Consider the following 20,058-nt stretch of genomic DNA (forward strand, 5'->3'; position numbering starts at 1 on the left):
GTCAGCACTGAGACCAACAGCTTACTTCTGCCATTGTGTGAGCGAAGCCTCTCTTTTTTAAAACTTGCAATTTATCAATTGCTGTGGATAATTCTAATTTCTTAAACGTTGAGAGTACCTTATTGAATGTGTGAATCTCTATCATCCCAGTCCCATCAATGGCCATCAAAGGTTCCGGTTGTTTAAACATGTAAACAGCTTGGCTCTAGTTGTCCTATCTCTAAATCCACACACCCCCACACTTTGTGGTTCACCCAGTTCTCCTTTGAGCTTCCCCCTCCCTTGGCATGTGCAGTGCAGTTTCCTCACAGAGGTAATCAAGGTGCTTGATACAGGATTGCATTGATCAACAAAAGATGATCAATTTGAGTGAATTGAGTGAGTGAGTGAATATGTGGAGAGGGAGGGGAGGAGCCTCCCCTTCCTCACCTACCAAGGATATAAACCCTTGGTTGAGAGAGCTGTTCTCAGAGGCATCAGCAAGAGACAACTTGAAATTTGCAGACGGCTGGCTGAGTCCTGCCATTCCACTTTGCATCCAGCTTTGTACTTATTTCTACTTCCCTTTTACGGTGAGTACCTGGGACAGGGAGGCAGGAAATGGGTGGTGGTGGATGGGTGGTGAGTCTCTTCACTCTGCTGTGCTTCTTGTCAGAAAAAAAAAATTGCAGGGGCCCAGGAAGAAAAGACAGATCAAAGCATGACTTAGTTTCTAAAATCTGGGGCTGTTAGTGGTTACCAAATGAAACAGGATGGCAGCAGTTCTGCATGTTTGGGGGCAGTTCTATGTTTAAATGTGCAGAAAGAAGGGGGGATATCTGGTTTTAAAAGCCAAAGAGATGTGTAGAACCTTCCCCTTGTCCTTCTTCCCCTTAACTCCCTGCAGCCCCTCTCTCTAGGCATGTTTCGCCCAAGTGAGGGCTTGGGTGCTGGAATGGATCCTGGCTGAGGGAAAAGCCCTTGGGGAGAGAAGCTGCAGGGAGGGATAGAAGCCAGGAGAGGGAGGAGGTTCATCTTCTCTTTTAAAAACCAGATCCCTTTTCTAAATGACTAGGGCAATTCAGTCCTCAAGTGCATGGAACCTCTGGCTTCATATCTAGCTGGGCTGTGAAAGGAAGAGAAGAAAGCACTTTGAACATGCTCAGAGGCATTATCATTTGTTAGTTATGCACATGTCTCAGAGTGAAGTCCTTGCATTCTGTACCATATTATTATTATTATTATTAGTAGTAGTAGTAGTAGTAGTATTAATTGAATTTCTATCCCATCGTTCCTTCCAAAGGAGCCCAGGATGGCAAGACTCAAGACTCCCCAGACCTCAACTCAAATACAAGTCCTGGTTAAATGGGGAAGTTTAGACAGTACAAGTTACAGGCTCCAGAGGGTAGCTGATTGTCCCCAAAATCTTACTCACACAACCATTTAGAATGGATACAACATGACTGCTGATTGCATAAATAGCTTCCCTAACATCCCCATTAAAGTTTAAAGCAGCCTTCCCTGTCCTGGTGCCCTCCAGATATTCTTGGACCACCTCCTATCACCCCTGACTATTAGCTCTGCTGGCTGGGGTTGATAGGAGTTGTGGTCTAACAACATCTAGAGGGCATCAGTTTGGGAATGGCTGTTCTAAAGGATCTTCAGACCTTTGAAGTCCGAACGGCTGTGCCGATCTCCACAGCATGGGTTTGTTGTCCCTTACTCAGCATGGAGGTAGCGCATGAAAAAGGATACCTGACTTTTCTCCACAACATTGTAGAGGAAACTCCTGTCTGGACAGACAAATCCTCAGTCAGCATATGGCCAAGAGTGATTTGAGCTGGGGACAAGGGGTGCTAATCCAACATTCTCTTTTCATTAATCACATGCTTCTTTCCAAATCTGCACGCCATTCCTTCCTGCTCTGCTCACTTCCAAGCTGTTTCCTGAAGCATTAGCAGCAGATGCTTCAAGAGACAAGGAAAACTAACTGTCAATCTGAGCCTCAGAGTCAGGGGTAAATGGGTTATAAAAGGAAGGGGTGTATGCCATTGCTCGTGAACCTGACATTCTGCAGAGTGAACATTTCGCAGTAGCATGAGATGCTTTTAGGCAGTTAATGCCCACACAGACTGTCTGCTAGTGTTTTGTTTCTCAGGCAAGTTTAGGTAAGGCTGATGCTCACGCTAAACTTTAACACATTGATGATGATATAAAAATGGCTTTTCCCATGTGGGACGGGAAGCGTTGGATGGTCTTGCAATGTTAAGCTGGTGGCACTTGGCTAGGTTAGGCTCTCTATTGGACTTTGCACACTCTTGTCTATTTTCGCTAGATGGTTGCCTCTCTGAAGCCCTGGCCACTCATGACTGCCGTGGCTGTGTGCATCGTGTTCTGTCTGGGAACCTTAGTGGATGCCTACCCTCTCAAGCCAGAGAGCCCTGGAGAAGATGCTTCCCCTGAAGAAATGGCCCAATACTTCTCTGCTCTTCGGCATTACCTTAACTTGGTGACAAGGCCAAGGTGTGTGAGCGCATCTCTGTCTGCTGAAAGTTGGTGGAGAATGGGTGTTGAAAGGAAGGGAGTTGGGAACTATTGTCTATTGTCTATTGTCTATTGTCAGTTGGGAACTAGAAGGAAGCCACTGCGAATCCTCTTTTTCACTAGAAACCAGATCTAGGAGGCTATTACTAAGCACTCGTCACATTCATTCTTGGTGTCACCTTGAGACTCTTGAACTCGTCACTGTCCCCTGCTCCAGTTCTCAGCTGGATTCCTGAATCATGGAGGGGTAGCTCACCCATTCCTGTGAAAGCCAACAAATGAACCTTTTCCTTTTCAGACACAATCCCTTTAGGCTCCACTTTTCAGTATCTATAAACATCCTTGAACTTGAGCACGAATGGGAAGGGTACACCCAATCCTCCATTTCTTAATTTATTAAATTGGTGGTATTGGAACTCACTGTGCCCTGAAAGTCCTTCCCTGTAATGTCAGATGTGTAGAGGTGGGTGGTGGTTAGTAGTTGGGCTAGAGTAACTCAATCTGCATATGCTCAGAGGCACTCTCTTTTTATCCTTAGAAAACCAGTTCCACGGCTAAGTCCCAAAGGCAACTTCTGTGTGGGGGCCCTGCCTTGTAGATGCTGAAATTAGGGGGGTATTGAGGAGTCTGGACATCCTCTTGCTCTCTTCAAGGGAACAAATAGGATGGCACTCACTCAGTAATTCATCTTTTCCTCTCCAAGGTATGGCAAGAGGTCCAGTCCAGAGTCCTTGATGTCAGAGCTTATTTTTGGAGATAGCAGCAGCAGCAGCAGCAGCAATCACAATGGCCGATCACGGTGAGTCCCAGCAGTGCAGGAATGTAATGATTTCTAACCTACCCACAAGACACTTGTTTCTGACCTGGAGCCTAGTCTTCTTAACCAACCCTTAAAAATGGCTAAAGGGAAAGGCAAGCTCTAGGTTCAGAGATACATGGGGAGGAGCATCCTATGTGCCTAATAGGTAGAAATAAAAGTGATTCTAAGAGTCAAACCTGATTGGAAGCCACCCTACCTGATCCAGAAGCAATGCCTTCTGGACCCAGAACGGCAAGATTACTCAGCAATGGCGAAGCAGCATCTCGCACATAATATAGAGTAACATTTTTTTTCTAAGCTAAACGGTAGGAACACACAGATAGTCCGAGGAATCATGCAATATAGATTCAGGGCCATTCATGATTCTACTAAAGCATGATGTCATTTGTATTTTATGGTATTTATTCAGTTTTGGAGTCTACCCTCACCCACATGCTCAAGGATAAAACAAATACTATATGAAGTATATAATTGCCAAGAAACCATTTTTAAGTCAGTGCACTTCTGGTGTGCCAATGCTCAAAGACTTGCCTTGAGGAGAAGGAGTTGAAGCAGATTGTGCTTTGGCTCTTGCCTCCTGTGAGTTCATGATTGTTTCTTTGTTTTCTGCAGGTTTGATGATTCCAACATGTGGTGACAATTTTCACGCTCCTTGGCCAGTGGCCCCTCAGCTGCCTCTTTTTGAACAGTCAAATCATTGTGTCATTTTGCGTTTTTGAAAACAATCAAGCCTTGATGATTTAAAGAGGGCCAGTGCTCTCCCCACCTCAACTTTCTCCATCGAATACTAGCGAGACTTGGGAAAGAATCTCTTTATAAGTTTTTTGCCTAGACAGTAGCATTGCCGTGAGGCTGTGCCTCCTTCTGTCCGCCAAACAGCAGGGGGCGCCACAAGAGATTGTTGCATCTGGGGGCAAGGTGGGGTGTGTAGGTCTTTAGGAGTGGCCTAGGTTGTAAGATTCACCAGTGCAAGACCCCACTATGTTCACTCTGGGCCGATCTTTATTTTATACATCTTTTATGTGTGCATATATGTGTGTGTGAACAAGAATGTGTGGGTGTAAATGTATCTCTTTTCAATTATTTCTGTTTGTGTTCAGAATAAAATGTAAGTTTAATGCAGAAGCTCATTGCTTTTTTTTTTTTTTAACCATCTGAATTGGGCCATTCTTTGGGCATTGGGGTATACAAAGTACTCTAAAGGGACAATAGAACTGTAAATTGGGAAGCAGTATCCATGGAGTCATCCAACACAACTCCCCGATTCTTGGACAAATTCTTGAAAACTGGAAATAATCCCCACCAATGTTGCTCCAAACTTCACATGAAAACATAAATGGAAGGTGATTCCATCACTCCTCTATGGGGTTTTCTCCCAGGCTGAAATCACTGCTAAAACAAAAGGCTTGTCCTGACATCCAGGAGTTTCAAAACCCCAGGGCCTAGTCTACAAATGCAGGAGAACCAAGTGGTAGAAAGTATAGATTCTACTACTTCTGATTTCAGATGTGGGAAAGCATTTTTTAAACACTCCATCATGTCACAATGTCCTCCAAGGAGAACACTAGCGCACTGCCGAGGAAGCGTCCAGTTTTACCCTTTGCTTTCTCTGCCACTTTTCTATTTCCAGAGAGCCTTTACATGGAGGAGGACATTAAAAATGTGATCCCCCTGCCTACAGTCTGAAGTAGTACAATCCATTCTACCAGGGTAGACTAGGCCCTGTCGTTCATGTATTACCTGAGCAATTGATCCCTCTATACTTCCCAGTAGCCTTTTAAGTATTCAACCCTGTTACCCTTCCTTCAGGCTGTTCCTTCATTTTACTGGGAGGATAATTCTGCTCCATCACCGGGAAAAGATTTCACTAGCTGATAAAAATACATCCTTCTCCTGAAGTGATGATGGATGGCTCCGGATGGAGGTACACAGACTGGGGCTAGGGCTTGCCCTTTACCATGAAGTGTTGTGAAGTAGTCTGCTTTGGGTGGAAAATACCAAAGGAGGAAGGTTTGGTTCAGGGGAGGTCAGCTGAAGAATGAAAACAAAGGAAGGAAGGAAGGAATCTTAAGTTGATGCTTAAGGAACTCAGAACATAAGAATGTAAGAACAGCCCTGCTGGATCAGGCCAGTGGCCCATCTAGTCCAGCATCCAGTTCTCCCAGCAGCCAACCTGATGCCTATGGGAAGCCCACAAGCAGGACCTGAGCGCAAGAGCACACTCTCCACTCCTGCAGTTTTCAGAAACTGATATTCGGAATCACACTGCCTCCAATCGTGGAGGCAGAGTACTAAGAGGGCCTTCTCGGTCGTGCCCCCCACCCTCTGGAACTTGCTTCCTTTTGACCTTCGACATGCCTCCTCCCTGATGGCTTTTCGTCAAGCCTTAAAGACCTTGTTATTCAGGCAGGCCTACGGGATTTCTGGGGTGGGTTAGGCTATTATGTTGTATTACTAACGGATGGTTTAGATGTATCATTGTTTAATATGGTGACTGTTGTATGAATATGTTTTAAATTGTATTTTATATTGTGTAAGTCGCCCAGAGTGTCTGTTAAGTCAGACAGATGGGCGACTAACAAATAAAATTTTATTATTATTATTATTATTATTAATTTACTAATAGGGAAAAACCCTTGTGGTTTAAAAACATACCTATAGCCCATAGATATTTCTATCCAACTTTAAAAAGCAGGAAAATTGGGAAGCAATAGTGAATGCACCAGGGGAGCAGGAGACCAGACCTCCTCTCTGAGATATTGTACTGCCCTACAAATGTGTAAAAATGCAAACACAATTTCGGTTGGTCTTTCACAGTCCAATTTACTCCTGTACAATGATGCTTAGGATAGGAGAAACTGACCTGGGGGAGTGACAGGGAGGGGAGGAGGAGGGCAGGGAGGAAGGGGGAGGAGATTAGGTGGGTGGGTACTGGGCAGAGAGGAAGCCCCTTTCCTTTCCAAAAGGAAAACATTGTGAACAATATCATTCTGTTTCAGAGTTTCCCCCACCTTTTTAATTCTACAGCAGGCACATGTAGCCTTCCACCCAAATTTAAACCAAACCTGTCCCTGGCCACATCCACACCAGACCTTTATTTCACTTTAGACAATCATGGCTTCTCCCAACAAATCCTGGGAAGTGTATTTAATGAAGGGTGCTGAGAGTTGCTAGGAGAGTTCTTCTCCTCACAGAGCTTCAATCAGAGTGGCTGATTGTTAAATCACTCTGGCCACTGCAGCTGTATCAGGGGAATAGGAGTCTCCTCTCAGCACCCTTCACAAAGTACACTTCCCAGGAGTCTTTGGGGGAAGCTATGACTGTTAAAGTGAAATAAAGGTCTGGTATGGGTGTGGCCCCTGGTTAGGCAAGCCTAGCAGCTGTGAATCTAGCTTTTAGAAAACTGACAGTTGGTTCTTATTGAGCATGCCCAACATTATCATTGAGTTCAATGTTAAATTTCATAAACTAATTAAAAATCAACCAGGCATTTTTTAAACTTTTAAACAGCAGAAGTTGAAGGTCAGAGTATGTTGCAAGGTCCGTAATAGGATTACAGGTACTCTGTGAATATGGCTGATTTTTAATTAATTTCAACAAATTATGAGAACTCTGACAGAAAAGAGTCCCAAAGGGGTCTGTTTTTTCTCTCTCTCTTTATACACTTTGAACTCTTGATTCTCTCTGACTGATTTGTGTAGTACTATGAAAATGTAAGCAAGTGTTTCTGAGTTCAGGACTATAAGTTTTGTAAGGTTTTGTTTTGAAATCAGCTTATGGGAATCATCAGAATGGCATGGGGGCATTTTCAATTTAACATTGTGGAATTAGAAAAATCCATGCTGACTGTAGTATACAGCTACTCTTGTTGCTGTATAATACTGGATATATCCGTTAACTATTCATTTTCCCAGTCATTATTCATTAGTTTGTATAAACACCTGCCTCTTCTGTTCCTTGGGAGTATAATTAATGCTTGCTGGGCAGCTGAACTGAATTAGATAAAGGATGTCGGGCACTCCGCCCCCATCAGAAAGGGACAGTTGATCAGGACTCCTTTCATTTTGGAGGGACAGTCCTGAGATTGCAATGACCCCACCCTTATTTCTTCTTTTGAGACATCATGGAGATAAGGTAAGCACTAGGATGGTTTGTGGGAGAGGAACTAGATCCAAGACAAACTGTGATTGTAGGAAACATTGGTAAAAGTACTTCTCAGGTCCAGATTATCCACACTGTGTACACAACAGTATAGTTAAGTAATTTTATGGACTTACAGGGGGACTTCTAAAGAAGACACCATGTGTGTCATACCTCTTCAAAATGTAGCAAGCTAGCCCTGCTGAGTTTGGGAGTTTTCCTGGTCATTCCACTGAGTGGGGCCCTGGATGTCTGTCCCAAAGCCCTGTCCTGAGGGCACCACTGGCTGTAGTCAGTACTATGGATGTTTGTGGATACTGAGTCCTTCAACGATAGTTGTTGTTATATGGCTTCAAGTCGATTTCGATGTATGGCGACCCTATGAATCAGCGACCTCCAATAGCATTTGTTATAAACCACCCTGTTCAGATCTTGTAAGTTCAGGTCTGTGGCTTCCTTTATGGAATCAATTCATCTCTTGTTTGGCCTTCCTCTTTTCCTACTCCTTCTGTTTTTCCCAGCATTATTGTCTTTTCTAGTGAATCATGTCTTCCCATTGTGTCCAAAGTATGATAACCTCAGTTTCATCATTTTAGCTTCTAGTGATAGTTCTGGTTTAATTTGTTCTAACACCCAATTATTTGTCTCTTTCGCGGTCGATTGTATCCGCAAAGCTCTCCTCCAACACCACATTTCAAATGAATTGATTTTTCTCTTATCCGCATTTTTCACTGTCCAACTTTCACATCCATACACAGAGATGGGGAATACCATGGTCTGAGTGATCGTGACTTTAGTGTTCAGTGATACATCTTTGCATTTGAGAATCTTTTCTAGTTCTGTCATAGCTGCCCTCGCCAGTCCCAGCCTCCTTCTGATTTCTTGACTATTGTCTCCATTTTGGTTAATGACTGTGCCAAGGTGTTGATAATTCTTGACAATTTCAATGTCCTCGTTGTCAACATTAAAGTTAAGTAAATCTTCTGTTGTCATTACTTTAGTCTTCTTGATGTTCAGCTGTAGTCCTGCTTTTGTGCTTTCCTCTTTAACTTTCATCAGCTTTCTTTTCAAATCATTACTGGTTTCTGCTAGTAGTATGGTATCGTCTGCATATCTTAAATTATTCATATTTCTCCCTCCAGTTTTCACACCTCGTTCATCTTGGACCAATCCTGCTTTCCATATATGTTCTGCGTATAAACAAATAGGGTAATAAAATACACTCCTGTCTCACACCCTTTCCGATCAGGAACCAATCGGTTTCTCCATATTATGTCCTTACAGTTGCCTCTTGTTCAGAGTATAGTTGCTCATCAGGACAATCAGATGCTGTGGCACTCCTATTTCTTTTAAGACATTCTTCAACTATATAATAGCTCCCGTCCCAATACAATGAAGCATACTGAACTGACACCCTGCAAAAAGTTACTTCCTCTGCTGTGTGCCAACCACTAAAATTAAGGACAGAGTGCTTTGCTGCTCTAGAGTGTGGGCCTCACACAAGCCACTGTAATCTTTGAACCCTTCTACCCCAAATACCTTTTTATCTGCCCTTTCAGTCCCTAAATGGGTAGGCAACATGGGATTCAGGAGGAAAAGCTCCAGTACCCCTATTTGGTGTGTGTATCTATATCTATATGGGTGAAGTCAAATGTTCTTAGAGACATAGAAAAAGATATTAAGACTCTCGTTTCACTTTGTCCATCCATTGGTGACCAAACTGAAGTACCCTGTGTTATAGAAACCAGTTCTGGCATGTCTGATGTTTGAGCATACTATTCAAATAAATTTCAGGACACAAGTTGTCTCAATATTTATCTATGTATAAAACCCTTTCAAGACAGGAAATGGTAGAATAAGCATTTAGCTTAAAGCCCTGTTGGAAAGGTTAGATTTTTTTTAAAAGGACCATCCCTGGCACGATTCCACTCAGGTCACATCCACACCATACATTTAAAGCACATTTATACCACTTGAACAGTCATGGCTTCCCCCAAAGAAACCTGGGAACTGTAGTTTTCCCTGGACAGAGCTATAATTCCCAGCACCTTCAACAAACTACAGCAGTTCCGAGGATTCTTTAGGGGAAGCCATGTGTGGATGAGACCTATGTATTTGGTGGAGGGAACTGTCCATGTGAGTGAAAGGGCTGCTAACCAGATATTGATGATAGACATTCCCATGGAGGACACCCTGTTGGGTGGGCTGATGATACACAGAAGCACAGCTTCAGCATCATTTCAGACTCAACTCTTAGTAAGATTACCTGTGGGGCAGATCTTTTTGTCCCAGCTTTTTTCAGCCATTTGTGACAGGGTGAAGGTGAATTGAAATCCCACACAAGTTGAGGCTGAGAGTGATGGGCAGATGATTTCCCCTGACGTTTTTGGAGTGGGGTTGGTTTGCCTATTTTTCAGGCCACATTGGGGCAGGGTGATGGTTTTCCTTGTTTTTTTCTAAAAAAGCCACACACATGCTACTTGCAGTGAGCCTCTCAGCCTCCCAGGTGAGTTTTCTTTAAAACCGCACACATACACCCCTCCCCAACTGCTGTGTAGTTGCCTCTGTGCCAGGACTGGGGAGGGATTAAGATCTGTCCATTTCAGTTCTTTCAGTTTCTGCTTTTTCCAGTCTGAAATTCAGCTCTCCACATTTCTGAAGCAAGTTGTGATTTTTTTAAAAAAAACAAAAGCCCTCACGAACATTCATCAGCATTTTAGTGAAAATCTTTCCTAATAAACACATCTTTGCATGCTGTTTTGGCTGGCACATTTTTGCAAGCAAATTTCCCTAGTATAACATATTTTTGTATGTTAGCATCCCTAATATATTCATTTTTATGCACACTTGCCCCTAATATATCCTTTTCTTTGGTAAACATTGTTCAGTTGGAGAATTTCCAGAGTTGTCTGGGAAGATGAATTTACCATTAAACCTCTGTGGGAACTGTAGCTGTGTGAGGGGAATAGGGATCTCCTCTCAGCACCCTTAACACACTATGGTTCCCAGGATTGTTTGGGGAAAGCCATGACTGTTTAAAATGGTATAATACTGTTTTAAGTGCAGATGGGGCCTAAGTGCTGTTGTCTCTACTGGCTGCTTCCCCAGAAATCTAATTAATTGTCCTAGAAGCAATAGATTTTTTTTCTGTGAAGAGTTATTACGTCCATCTTTATTTATTCCACCAAAGCTGATGTACTGGAATTTCAGATAACTTCACCAGCACTCTGTATGGCTTTGAAGTCCTTGATTTCTAAGCATTTATGATTGAATCCATAAAATGGAGGCTGGAGGGAAATTCAGCAGGTGTAGCTTGCGTACAGTGACAGGGCTCTTACATCTTTAATAGTCATGTAGAATAGCGAATTTCACAACTGTTAATTAAAGGTGCAGAAGCCCTGTCCTCTTTTGCATAGGGCCACCCTAGAGATTTGAAAAGAGACCACCTTCCCAAAGGAGGGGGCAAAGATTCTGAATGTGTGATTCTTACTCTTCGGTACCTTTGGAGTTTAGTTATTTTTGTTTGCTAGTTGAAGCATGGGGAGAAAAAGAACCCACGCAGTTGACACCCAACAAAAATGGGACTGCTGGTACAAGAGCTCTTGGAAAATACATATTGTCCTTACATTTTGGAGGCATCACTGGGATTCTTGGATATCATGTACACTGGAGTTCCACCTGCTGGATGCAAGTGGCAACTGCGAGACAGTCTAGTTCAGCCACAGAATAACATCTTATTCGGAGCAGGAGCTATATAAGTCACAAAAGGGGCCAGGCTGCGGGAGAGAGAAACAGATGTTGCTTGGCATGATGTACAGCCTAAATCCATGGTCTGTTGTAGCCTCAAACTGGAATAAAGGAGGTGTGATGGAGACATTATTAGTGTTAGATGCTGCTCAGTTTGCACCCAAAGCCAACTGGGACGAAGTAGGAATGGTTGCTTTCCCTTTGAAAACAGCAAAGCCAGCCAGCAGTTATTTAAATCTGCCTCTAGCAATCATCATCCCTACCAACATCTGCTTTTCTCCCCCACCTCCCCGTTTAGCCTGATAAAGAGTTTGGATGAACTAAAACTTGCTCCCCACCACTTTGAGCTTTTAGTTGACCCTGATAAAGATTCAGCTGTTTTGAAAAGGTCCCTCCACATATCATTAGCTTTTCTGAAGACAAAAGAAAAATTAAAGTGAAATCTATGTCACAAGTCCTTCTCGAAGACCAGTGAAAGGAGAGGTCCCTAATGCCATTCCAAAATTCACACATTGCTTTATCTTGGAATCTATTGCACATGTTAACATAAGAAGATCAGAAGAGCCTGCTGGCTCAGGCCAATAGTTCAGCATCCTGTTCTTACAGTGGCCAACCAGGTGCCTATGGGAAGCCTGCAAGTAGGACCTGAATGCAACAGTGCTCTCCCCTCCTGCCCGTTCCAGCAATTGGTATTCAGAAACATACCATCTCCAACCATGGAGTGTTGCCAAATTCACATTGCTTTCCCCACATGATGAAATTATATTTGTCTTCAAGTTGCTTTTATAAACAGACACTCATACACTCTAGTGAAGTTATTGCATTTGTGGAATAGGGATGTGCTAGAATTCCGTCCTGTTCAGATTTCGTACCGAATTTTCCATTAATTTGCTTATTCTCTGTCATTGCAGATCTGATTTTATGTACTGATTTTCCACAGCTATTTTCAAAAATGGATTTTTATAAAAAAAATCTTCTTCTAAAATACCAATATTAAGAACCACAATTTTATCATGATTTCCTTTAATTTATCGTTATTTTCTTTAATGTTTTGACATTTCCTTTAAAATTATTGATATTTTCATTATAAATATTGATATAAATATTTTTTGTGAGGGAAAATAAACAGATTAGTAAAAGTGGTGGCTAGCAGACAACCAACCAGCTTGAATCGATACTGGCCTGTTAGGTTGACTGAATGCTTTCAAACCGGCACCGGCCAACAGATCCCATCTCTAGTGTGGAAAGAGGTTTCCCATGCAGGGATCTGCTACACTTATTTAGGGAATGGGTGAATCTGTCAATTTTGGTTTCTCTCAGTTTCTCATTTTTCCTAAACTTCAGTTCTCCCCATTTCCACATCGATCTGTGGTGTATTTTTTTTAAAGTCCTCATAACAATAATCAGCATTGGAGTGAGAATTTCTCCTTATACATTTTTGTATGCAATTTTGCCTAATACACACATTTTTGCAAAGCAAATTCCCTTAATATAATGCATTTTTGTATGTTATTTTCACCAGTGTATGCATTTTAATGCACATTTAACCCCGGTATATGCATTTTTGCACAAATGACTTGCAAAATTTGGATGGCTATATTTTGTTTCATGTATTGTTTTGGAAAGTGCAAATTAGGTGGCTTTGCCTTTACATGTGAACTGAATTGGATTTCTCCCCTATCCCTACCCTTTCTATTTTTAAAAGCCTCCTGCATGGGAGACAATAGGCAGATAACTGGCAACACATGCATTGTGCACAGAAGCTCATAGATCTGCCTATGTGGATATTTGTTTGTACATGGAACACTTCTATGTGCTCAACCTTTTAGGGTTTCCAGGGTTCTCTGGATCAGAGTCATATAGCTGTGGGAGTCGCAAAGTACAACACAGAAGAGTAACTGTGTTACATTCATCTTGTGGCACTTTAAAAAATAATTGGTTTGAGCCAGACTTAGAGCAGACCCACTGAAATCACTGGGACAAGTTAGCCCCATCAATTTAAAAGGGACTACTCTAATTATGAGTAGGGATGGGTGAGAATTTTGATTCAGTTCACATTTCAAGCAGAATTTATCAAATTTGCACTTTCCGAAACAATATGAGAACCAAAACACAGCCATCCGTCGAAATTCACATTTATTAGAATTTTGGGGTGCAGTTCACCAACTAAACAATATTTATAAAAATGCATATATTAGACGAACGTGTGCGTAACAATGAATATATGAGTGAAAATAACAGGCAAAAAGGCATGATGTGATGAGAAATGGCTTGCAAAAATGTGTACCTTTGTCAAAACTGCCAACAAAATGTGTTTATTAGGAGAAATTGGCACAAAAATGGTGGAGAATTTTCATGAGGATTTTTTAAAAAACAATTTGTAGATTGCTGCAGAAATTTGAAATGGAGAGAACCAGAATTGAAAGATCTTTTCATCCCTAATGATGAGTAAGTCTGGGTCCAGCTCAATGAATTTGTGGTGTCTAGGCCAGCATCCTGTTCTCATAATGGCCAGCCAGATGCCTAAGGGAAGCCCACAAGCAGGACCTCAGTGGAACCACCCTACTCTCTCCACTAGTGATTCACAGCATACTGCCTCCGACAGTAGAAGTAGAACATAACCATCGCGGTTACTATGCATAGACAGCTTTACCTACCATGAATTTGTCTAATCCTCCTTTAAAGCCATCCATGTGGGTGGCCATCGTGGCTTCTTGTGGGAGCAAATTCCATAGTTTATGTGCTGTGTGAGGAAGGACTTCTGGAGGGTCACAGTTCCCCCTCACCTTGTCTGCACTGACTGGCATCCAGTGCTTCTATTTCAGAGAGAGGCCCTACCTGAAGATCCTGGGGATTGAACCTGGGTCATTCTGCATGCAAAGCATGTGCCCTACTAATGAGCTATGAGCCTTCTCCTAAGCAGACTGCACCCAGAAAGCCATGCACACTATAGCCGTGCCACATGGCATGTGCAAGTGGCGCATGCAGGGCTTTCTGTTGCCCTTGCTGTCCTCTAGACCAGAGCCCAGAGTTTTTAGAATTAGCAATCTCAGCCCTCCCTCTGCCAGTATCTTTTCTGCCTTATTGATGTTTTGCATGAGTGTGGTGCTGTGATTCTATAGAACGAGGAGAAGCCATTGCCACTTTAAGTAAAGCATTCATTTATTTATATCTGCAATCACACTCGGGGTCCACGAGCTGTAACGCTATATGCTTTTTGCTTGTTTCCCCCCCTCTTTCCATTTGCAAAAGCGATTATTTCCATTTTGTCTTCAGGCTGACTGAAAACAAATAAGTAATTAATCACTCACATTTACAAAAAAAAGGAGGGGGGAAAGCAGTGTAGTTCTTGCCAGCCAAATGTTTTCAAGTAGAAGAGCAGTTGAGGAGGGAGACAGAATCCACCGATGGCACAGGACCATCTGAGTGTCTGCTATAAGCTGTGTGGAGGTGTGAATGGGGGAGGAGGCGGCGGCAAGAGGTATAAAGATGCCCCAGAGGCTGCCATGAAAGGAGACAGAGGGAAGACACAGAAGAACCCATCCAGGCCGGCATTTTCCTGTCTCCAGCTTCCAAAAGGCTCAGGGTAAAACTTGGCTTGTGGGAGTGGAGTTGGGAGGAACTGTGGTTTATTTCTCTAGGCTGGTGCGCTGCCTGGAGGATATTTCCTTCCAAGGCTCTGTTATCAGTGATCTTGCTGTGCATCCTGACACTTCCAAGACTTGTGAGGTGGGGATAATGGCTATGGGATTTCTCTCTTCTTTTTCTTCCTCTTCCTCGCCCTTTGCATGGACAACTGGGTCCAAGTAGAGGGTGGGGGAAAATGTTTGCAACTAGTGCTGTAAAGCCCTGGGAAGGTGGTAAAAGAAACTTCTGCCACTCTGATCTAGCAAGTGCAATGTGTTTGTCAGGGAGGGAGAAGGTTCCACATGCAAGTTTGTGAGCTTCCATGAAATATCTGGTTGGCCACTCTTGGAAACAGAACAAATGACTTTGCTCTAGTCCAGCAGGGCCCTTCGTAGGTCCAGTGTATCAGGTGCAAAAAGGAATGAAAAAAGAAAGGGCTGCTTCAGAATGAGCAAAATCATAAATCCAGGACTGGATCAATTGCACAGTTCCCCATGCATTCCTCATACTGGACTTGTGCGATTCCATGGACAGAGCAATGTATGTGCCTCTGTCACTCCTCTGAGCTGAAAGACAGCTTGTCCACACTAGGGATGGTGTAGAATATTTGCAAAATCGGATTTGGTATTGAATTCTGGGAAAATCTGCAAGTTCATCTCATGTTGAACAGACTCCCACTTTTTGCGTGCAATCGTGGCTGTTAGAGACACTGTATTTTTTTTTTTTAAAAATCTATGGCAATAATTACATAATTATTTACATAATTATTTTTGTAATCTGTTGCTGCTGTATACATAATATAAATATACAGCAGCATAAGGAATAATGGAGAAAATTTCATAATTTTTCGGAAAAAATAACAACAGCAAAAGGAGAACCGGGAATCGCAATAGCTAGTGGAACACAATTTATAGTGGCAGCCCATTTGACCAACTGAAAAACGGAACGGAATCAAATAGCGAACCACATTCCTAGTCCACACCACTGTGGATCTACCTCTGCAATGCATATCCATGGGGGAAATATTAGATGTATCTGAGGACAAATCTAATGTCACAGGAGAGGGCAGCAAGTCTTACAAATGCCCTGTGTGGACAGATGCGCCATACATGCTCCAGAATCCTCTGAAAAGCACAAGGATTTTGTTGTGCAGAGATTTGTGTGGAAAGTATTCCTGGAAGGTATTACTTTTGAAATGCACTGAGGAATATGCCATTGTGTATCAAGGGTGTGCACCAACCAGAAGATTCAGTTGCACCCCAATTTGGCAAACAGTCAAATTTGGTTCAAAGGCTGTCTGATTTGATATGAATCCATATTCCAGTTTGGAAGAATGAAGCGTTATGCCTCCCTCATTGACTATTATGGGGAAATAAAAAAATGGCCATTACTTTCCCCCCCTTATGACAAAATTGGATGAAATTTGCAAGCATAGTAGCTCCTCCTGAGTGGATAGATCTTGCCAAATTATAGACAATTAGGTCCATAGCTTGTGCTGGGCACTTTTAAATAAGGAACCATCTAAATATTTTTTTGTACAATTCAATGAAATTTGTGGGCTTGTTAGCCCGTTCTGAGAGGAAGGATCCAGCCAAATTTCAGAACGATATCTGCAGTGGTTTTCCTGCCAAAGCAGTCTTTATAGCTTCTAGGTGGTTAAAAAAAAGATCCACTTAATCTCTCATATTATTTGGTGGGCTTTTCTATGAAAATGGCACACATAAAAGAGGTGCCCCTAGTTAAAAAACACGACAAATTAAAGGCATATTGGTTCAGGAGTTTTTTGTGTGCTCGATGCTTTTAAAGTTGATTTGGGGGTGTGTGGGGGAACTTAAAAGGATTCACTTCCCTCCCTGTTATTTCGTGGGCAACAGTTTTATTATGAAAGTGGTGTACAATGTAGAGGTGCACCTGGGAAAATAACCTACCAAGTTTCAGAAGGTTGGATGCATGATGATGAATGGAAAACAACAACTGCAGCTTCAGACTTGTGTTCTGCTGAACTGGCACCAAACATCACAAAAACTAGAGTGGAAGTGTGGGCATGTGGCACACAGGCAGAATGTCTTGAATGCCCAGCATTTCCCAAGCAAGCACCACTAGCAAAGAGCACAGAACAGACAAGAATAAGATGATACATTACTTCAACCTCCCTTCCCCAAAGCGCTGTGATTGGAGGGCTCTAGTTAAAAAAACAAAACTTTCCCCACCTTGGCATTTTCCTTGTATGGGAAGTAGGGGGAGAAACGTTTCAGTTTTTGCAGACACACTGTCTATGCAGTTTTAAAAACATCAGCATCTCTGAATTGCCCTGAAATGTTTCAGAGATCCTCACTTTGCTTTGAGGTGCTTCAGAGAGATGCTGCATCAGTTTGGAAAAGCCACAAATATCTCTGAAATTGCCCTGTTTGATTCTTGATTCAGGACTTGTCCAGATCCAAAGCACACCCCTAGTATCAGCTATCAATATCACCAACATTTCATTTTGCCTGTTTGTTTATGCCTGAGCTTCCATATTCTGGATGTGCAAGAATTGCCATGTTCCTCGACATCAAGCACAATGAACATCTCTAAAAGTCTGGTTGAGTGACTGCTGAAGTAGAACGTTTTTGCACATAAGATGAGTGTGACTTCTCTTTATCACCTTTGTGTAGTTGGCAGGCTAGCTGGTTAGCTAGATATATTAAGACTTAGTGACATTCATACCTGTTGCCTTCCAAGATTCCTTGGTCTTATTTGGTCTTTTTTCCTCTCCTTCCCGATATAGATGATCACCCCACGTGGATGCTGGCTCTCTTTATTCACCCTCACTTGCTGTCTGGCTGTGTTTCTCAGTCATGCCGGCAGTACTGCACGTATTGCTCCTGAATTCCCTGGCAAGGATGCTCCAGTGGACCAACTGGTGCAATTTTACAATGAGTACCAGCAATTTCTCAACTCAATCAACCGCCCCAGGTTAAATGGAACGTATTTATTGGTTCATATAGCTCCTTTTACCTTAAGAGGCTGCATCACTCACAGTCTTAGGGTGCAATCCAAACTCAAGATACACCGGGATGAGCAAGTGAGATTCTGGCAGAACTCTGGCTCAGCCGGCTTGTTCCCAGCTCAGCTGGGCTACACCAGTATAACTTGCTCAACCCAGCTCAGACAGACATATGCCAGCTTAATTTGCTCATCCCAATTCAACTGGGATTTAGCTGGCTGAGTCAAAACCAGCATAATTATGACAGCATAACCCCCCCAAATGGGTATTTGGGGAGAGTGCAGGGGACAGGATCAAGGGCAGGGGGACGGGACATGCTGGATCCTAACTCCATTCAGCTCAGTCACATGACCTAGCAACCCGGCTGTACTTACACTGGCAAACAGTGCGGTGTGAATCAAATTTACATTGGGGATTTGGCTCTGGCATATTTTACACCAGCTTAATTTAAACTAGAATAAATTATGCCAGCTTCCATCACTCAGGATTGTTCCCTTAAGATGAAATGTATAAAGAGGCGGCAGGCTGCACTTAGCTTCTGGTTAGTGCTGTACCAAAACATTTCTGCAGCGGTTTTTCAACCATTCTCCATCAATGAATGGGAAAAGAATTTGCACTGGGAATTATCAAAGAGGAGGGGAAAATTCAGTGAAGTTCTGATGGGTGGGTTGCGAGTTTTTGTGTGTGCTTATCTTACTTTTGAGGTGTCCAAGAGGCATTTGTGAGTCACAAACTTTCTTCACTTGCTCATGCTTCGCTTAAAGCCCAGAGAATGGCATCAGTTCAATTCAGTTCACTTTTAAAAGTGAAACAATACGCAAAGCAAAACACAGCCGTTCTTTGAAATTTGGACTTCTCTGAATTTTGCAATGCAGTTCTCCAGTCAAGTAATGTGTACAAAAATGCATATACTATATGCAAATATATTAATAATAAAAATACAATAGAAGCATGCATTTTGTTAGGGGAAACTGTTCCACAAAAATGTGTGTTTTAAGCAAAATTGTATACAAAGATGTGTGTAGTATGTGTAAATTTACACTGAAATGATTCTGAATTTTCATGAGGATTTTTTTTAAAAAAAATCACAAACTAATGTGGACATGTGGACAACTGAACTTGAGTGGAAAAATCAGAAACTGAGAGAAACTGAAACTGACAGATTTGTCCATCCCTAATAAGGTAATTCTTCCCATGGGATTTTTTCAGATGTGGACAGCCAGGGGGGCTGCAGAGTGCTGGATAACAGTTTACTGTGGTGAAGCAACACACACACACATACACACCCCATCCCCAGCCACCTCTCATTAGCAAAGGGAGGTTCAAAACCCCACACCAAGCAAAATTCTAAAGAAATTCTGAAGTGAGGTAGAAAAATGAAAGCCTCTTTCCCAGGAGAAGGAACTTTATGAGAAATTGGAGGACAGATTTTGGCATAGCACTAGTTCTGGTTAAAAGCCAGAATGCATAGATAAGTTTTTATAAGAGTTTGTGGTATAGACATGAATTGATGATGACGATTTAACAGTTTGACAAGCCTGCTTTTCATCTTTACCCAGATTTGGTAAACGATCCAGTAGTCAGACATTTTGTGGCGATCCAAACACCAGCCTGGTCTGTTAAAATGGACAAGTAAGTTTGGTTCTTGGAACCAGTTTGCTAAGATCAGTATTAACTTTTCAATGCTGCACATTAAAAACAGCTAGGAATGGAGGGTGCTTGAACAGGCCTCTAGCACTGTGGTGTGTGTATGTGGTAACTATTTCCTCCAGGCCAATTTCCCAGTCTAATTTGCATCTGCCTGTAGTTGCTGTTTGCCCCATGGGAGAAAACATGAGTCCCTTTCAACAAATTATACGTGCAAAATGGGCTTCACACAGAGAAGGGGCACTAGGGCTGTGTCATTGGCACTATTGCTGATGTCACACAACTCCCCGGGTTAACCACCCCATATCCATGCACTGAGTGTGGACATCTGCATACAGAAATCTCACAAATGTTGAGCTCTGCAAGCATAGGCTTCCATGTGATTGAGAGCCTTGCAAAATAAACCCTACATAATCTGGCTTTCTCATCCCATGGAAGTTTATATGGATAGAGCTCTAGGATAGGTGTAGGAAACTTTGGCCCTTCAGATGTTGCTGGACTGCAGTTCCCATCAGCCCCATGAAGCATGGTCAGTGGCCAAGGATGATGAGTTGTAGTTCAGCAACAT

At 42.5% G+C, this 20,058-nt stretch overlaps 1 protein-coding gene across 1 annotated transcript; it reads left to right on the forward strand.

Annotated features, from left to right (window-relative positions):
- The first annotated feature begins 518 nt into the window (after window positions 1–518).
- Window positions 519–4,105, forward strand: LOC133366314 (goannatyrotoxin-Vere1-like). Its single transcript, XM_061589279.1, has 4 exons — window positions 519–572; window positions 2,315–2,502; window positions 3,227–3,322; window positions 3,956–4,105. The coding sequence occupies exons 2-4, from the start codon at window positions 2,315–2,317 to the stop codon at window positions 3,978–3,980; spliced, it is 309 nt and encodes a 102-aa protein (XP_061445263.1). The 5' UTR covers window positions 519–572; the 3' UTR covers window positions 3,981–4,105.
- The last annotated feature ends 15,953 nt before the right edge of the window (window positions 4,106–20,058 follow it).

Source organism: Rhineura floridana, chromosome 11, assembly GCF_030035675.1.
Source record: "Rhineura floridana isolate rRhiFlo1 chromosome 11, rRhiFlo1.hap2, whole genome shotgun sequence".
Taxonomy (NCBI): Eukaryota; Metazoa; Chordata; class Lepidosauria; order Squamata; family Rhineuridae; genus Rhineura; species Rhineura floridana.

What these genes read in the sequence shown, in the direction of transcription:
- LOC133366314 (XM_061589279.1), top strand. Translation starts at nt 2,315, where the DNA reads ATGGTTGCCTCTCTGAAGCCCTGGCCACTCATGACTGCCGTGGCTGTG. An exon ending in AACTTGGTGACAAGGCCAAG is followed by an intron (nt 2,503 to 3,226) that starts GTGTGTGAGCGC and finishes TTCCTCTCCAAG; the next exon opens with GTATGGCAAGAGGTCCAGTC. An exon ending in AATCACAATGGCCGATCACG is followed by an intron (nt 3,323 to 3,955) that starts GTGAGTCCCAGC and finishes TGTTTTCTGCAG; the next exon opens with GTTTGATGATTCCAACATGT.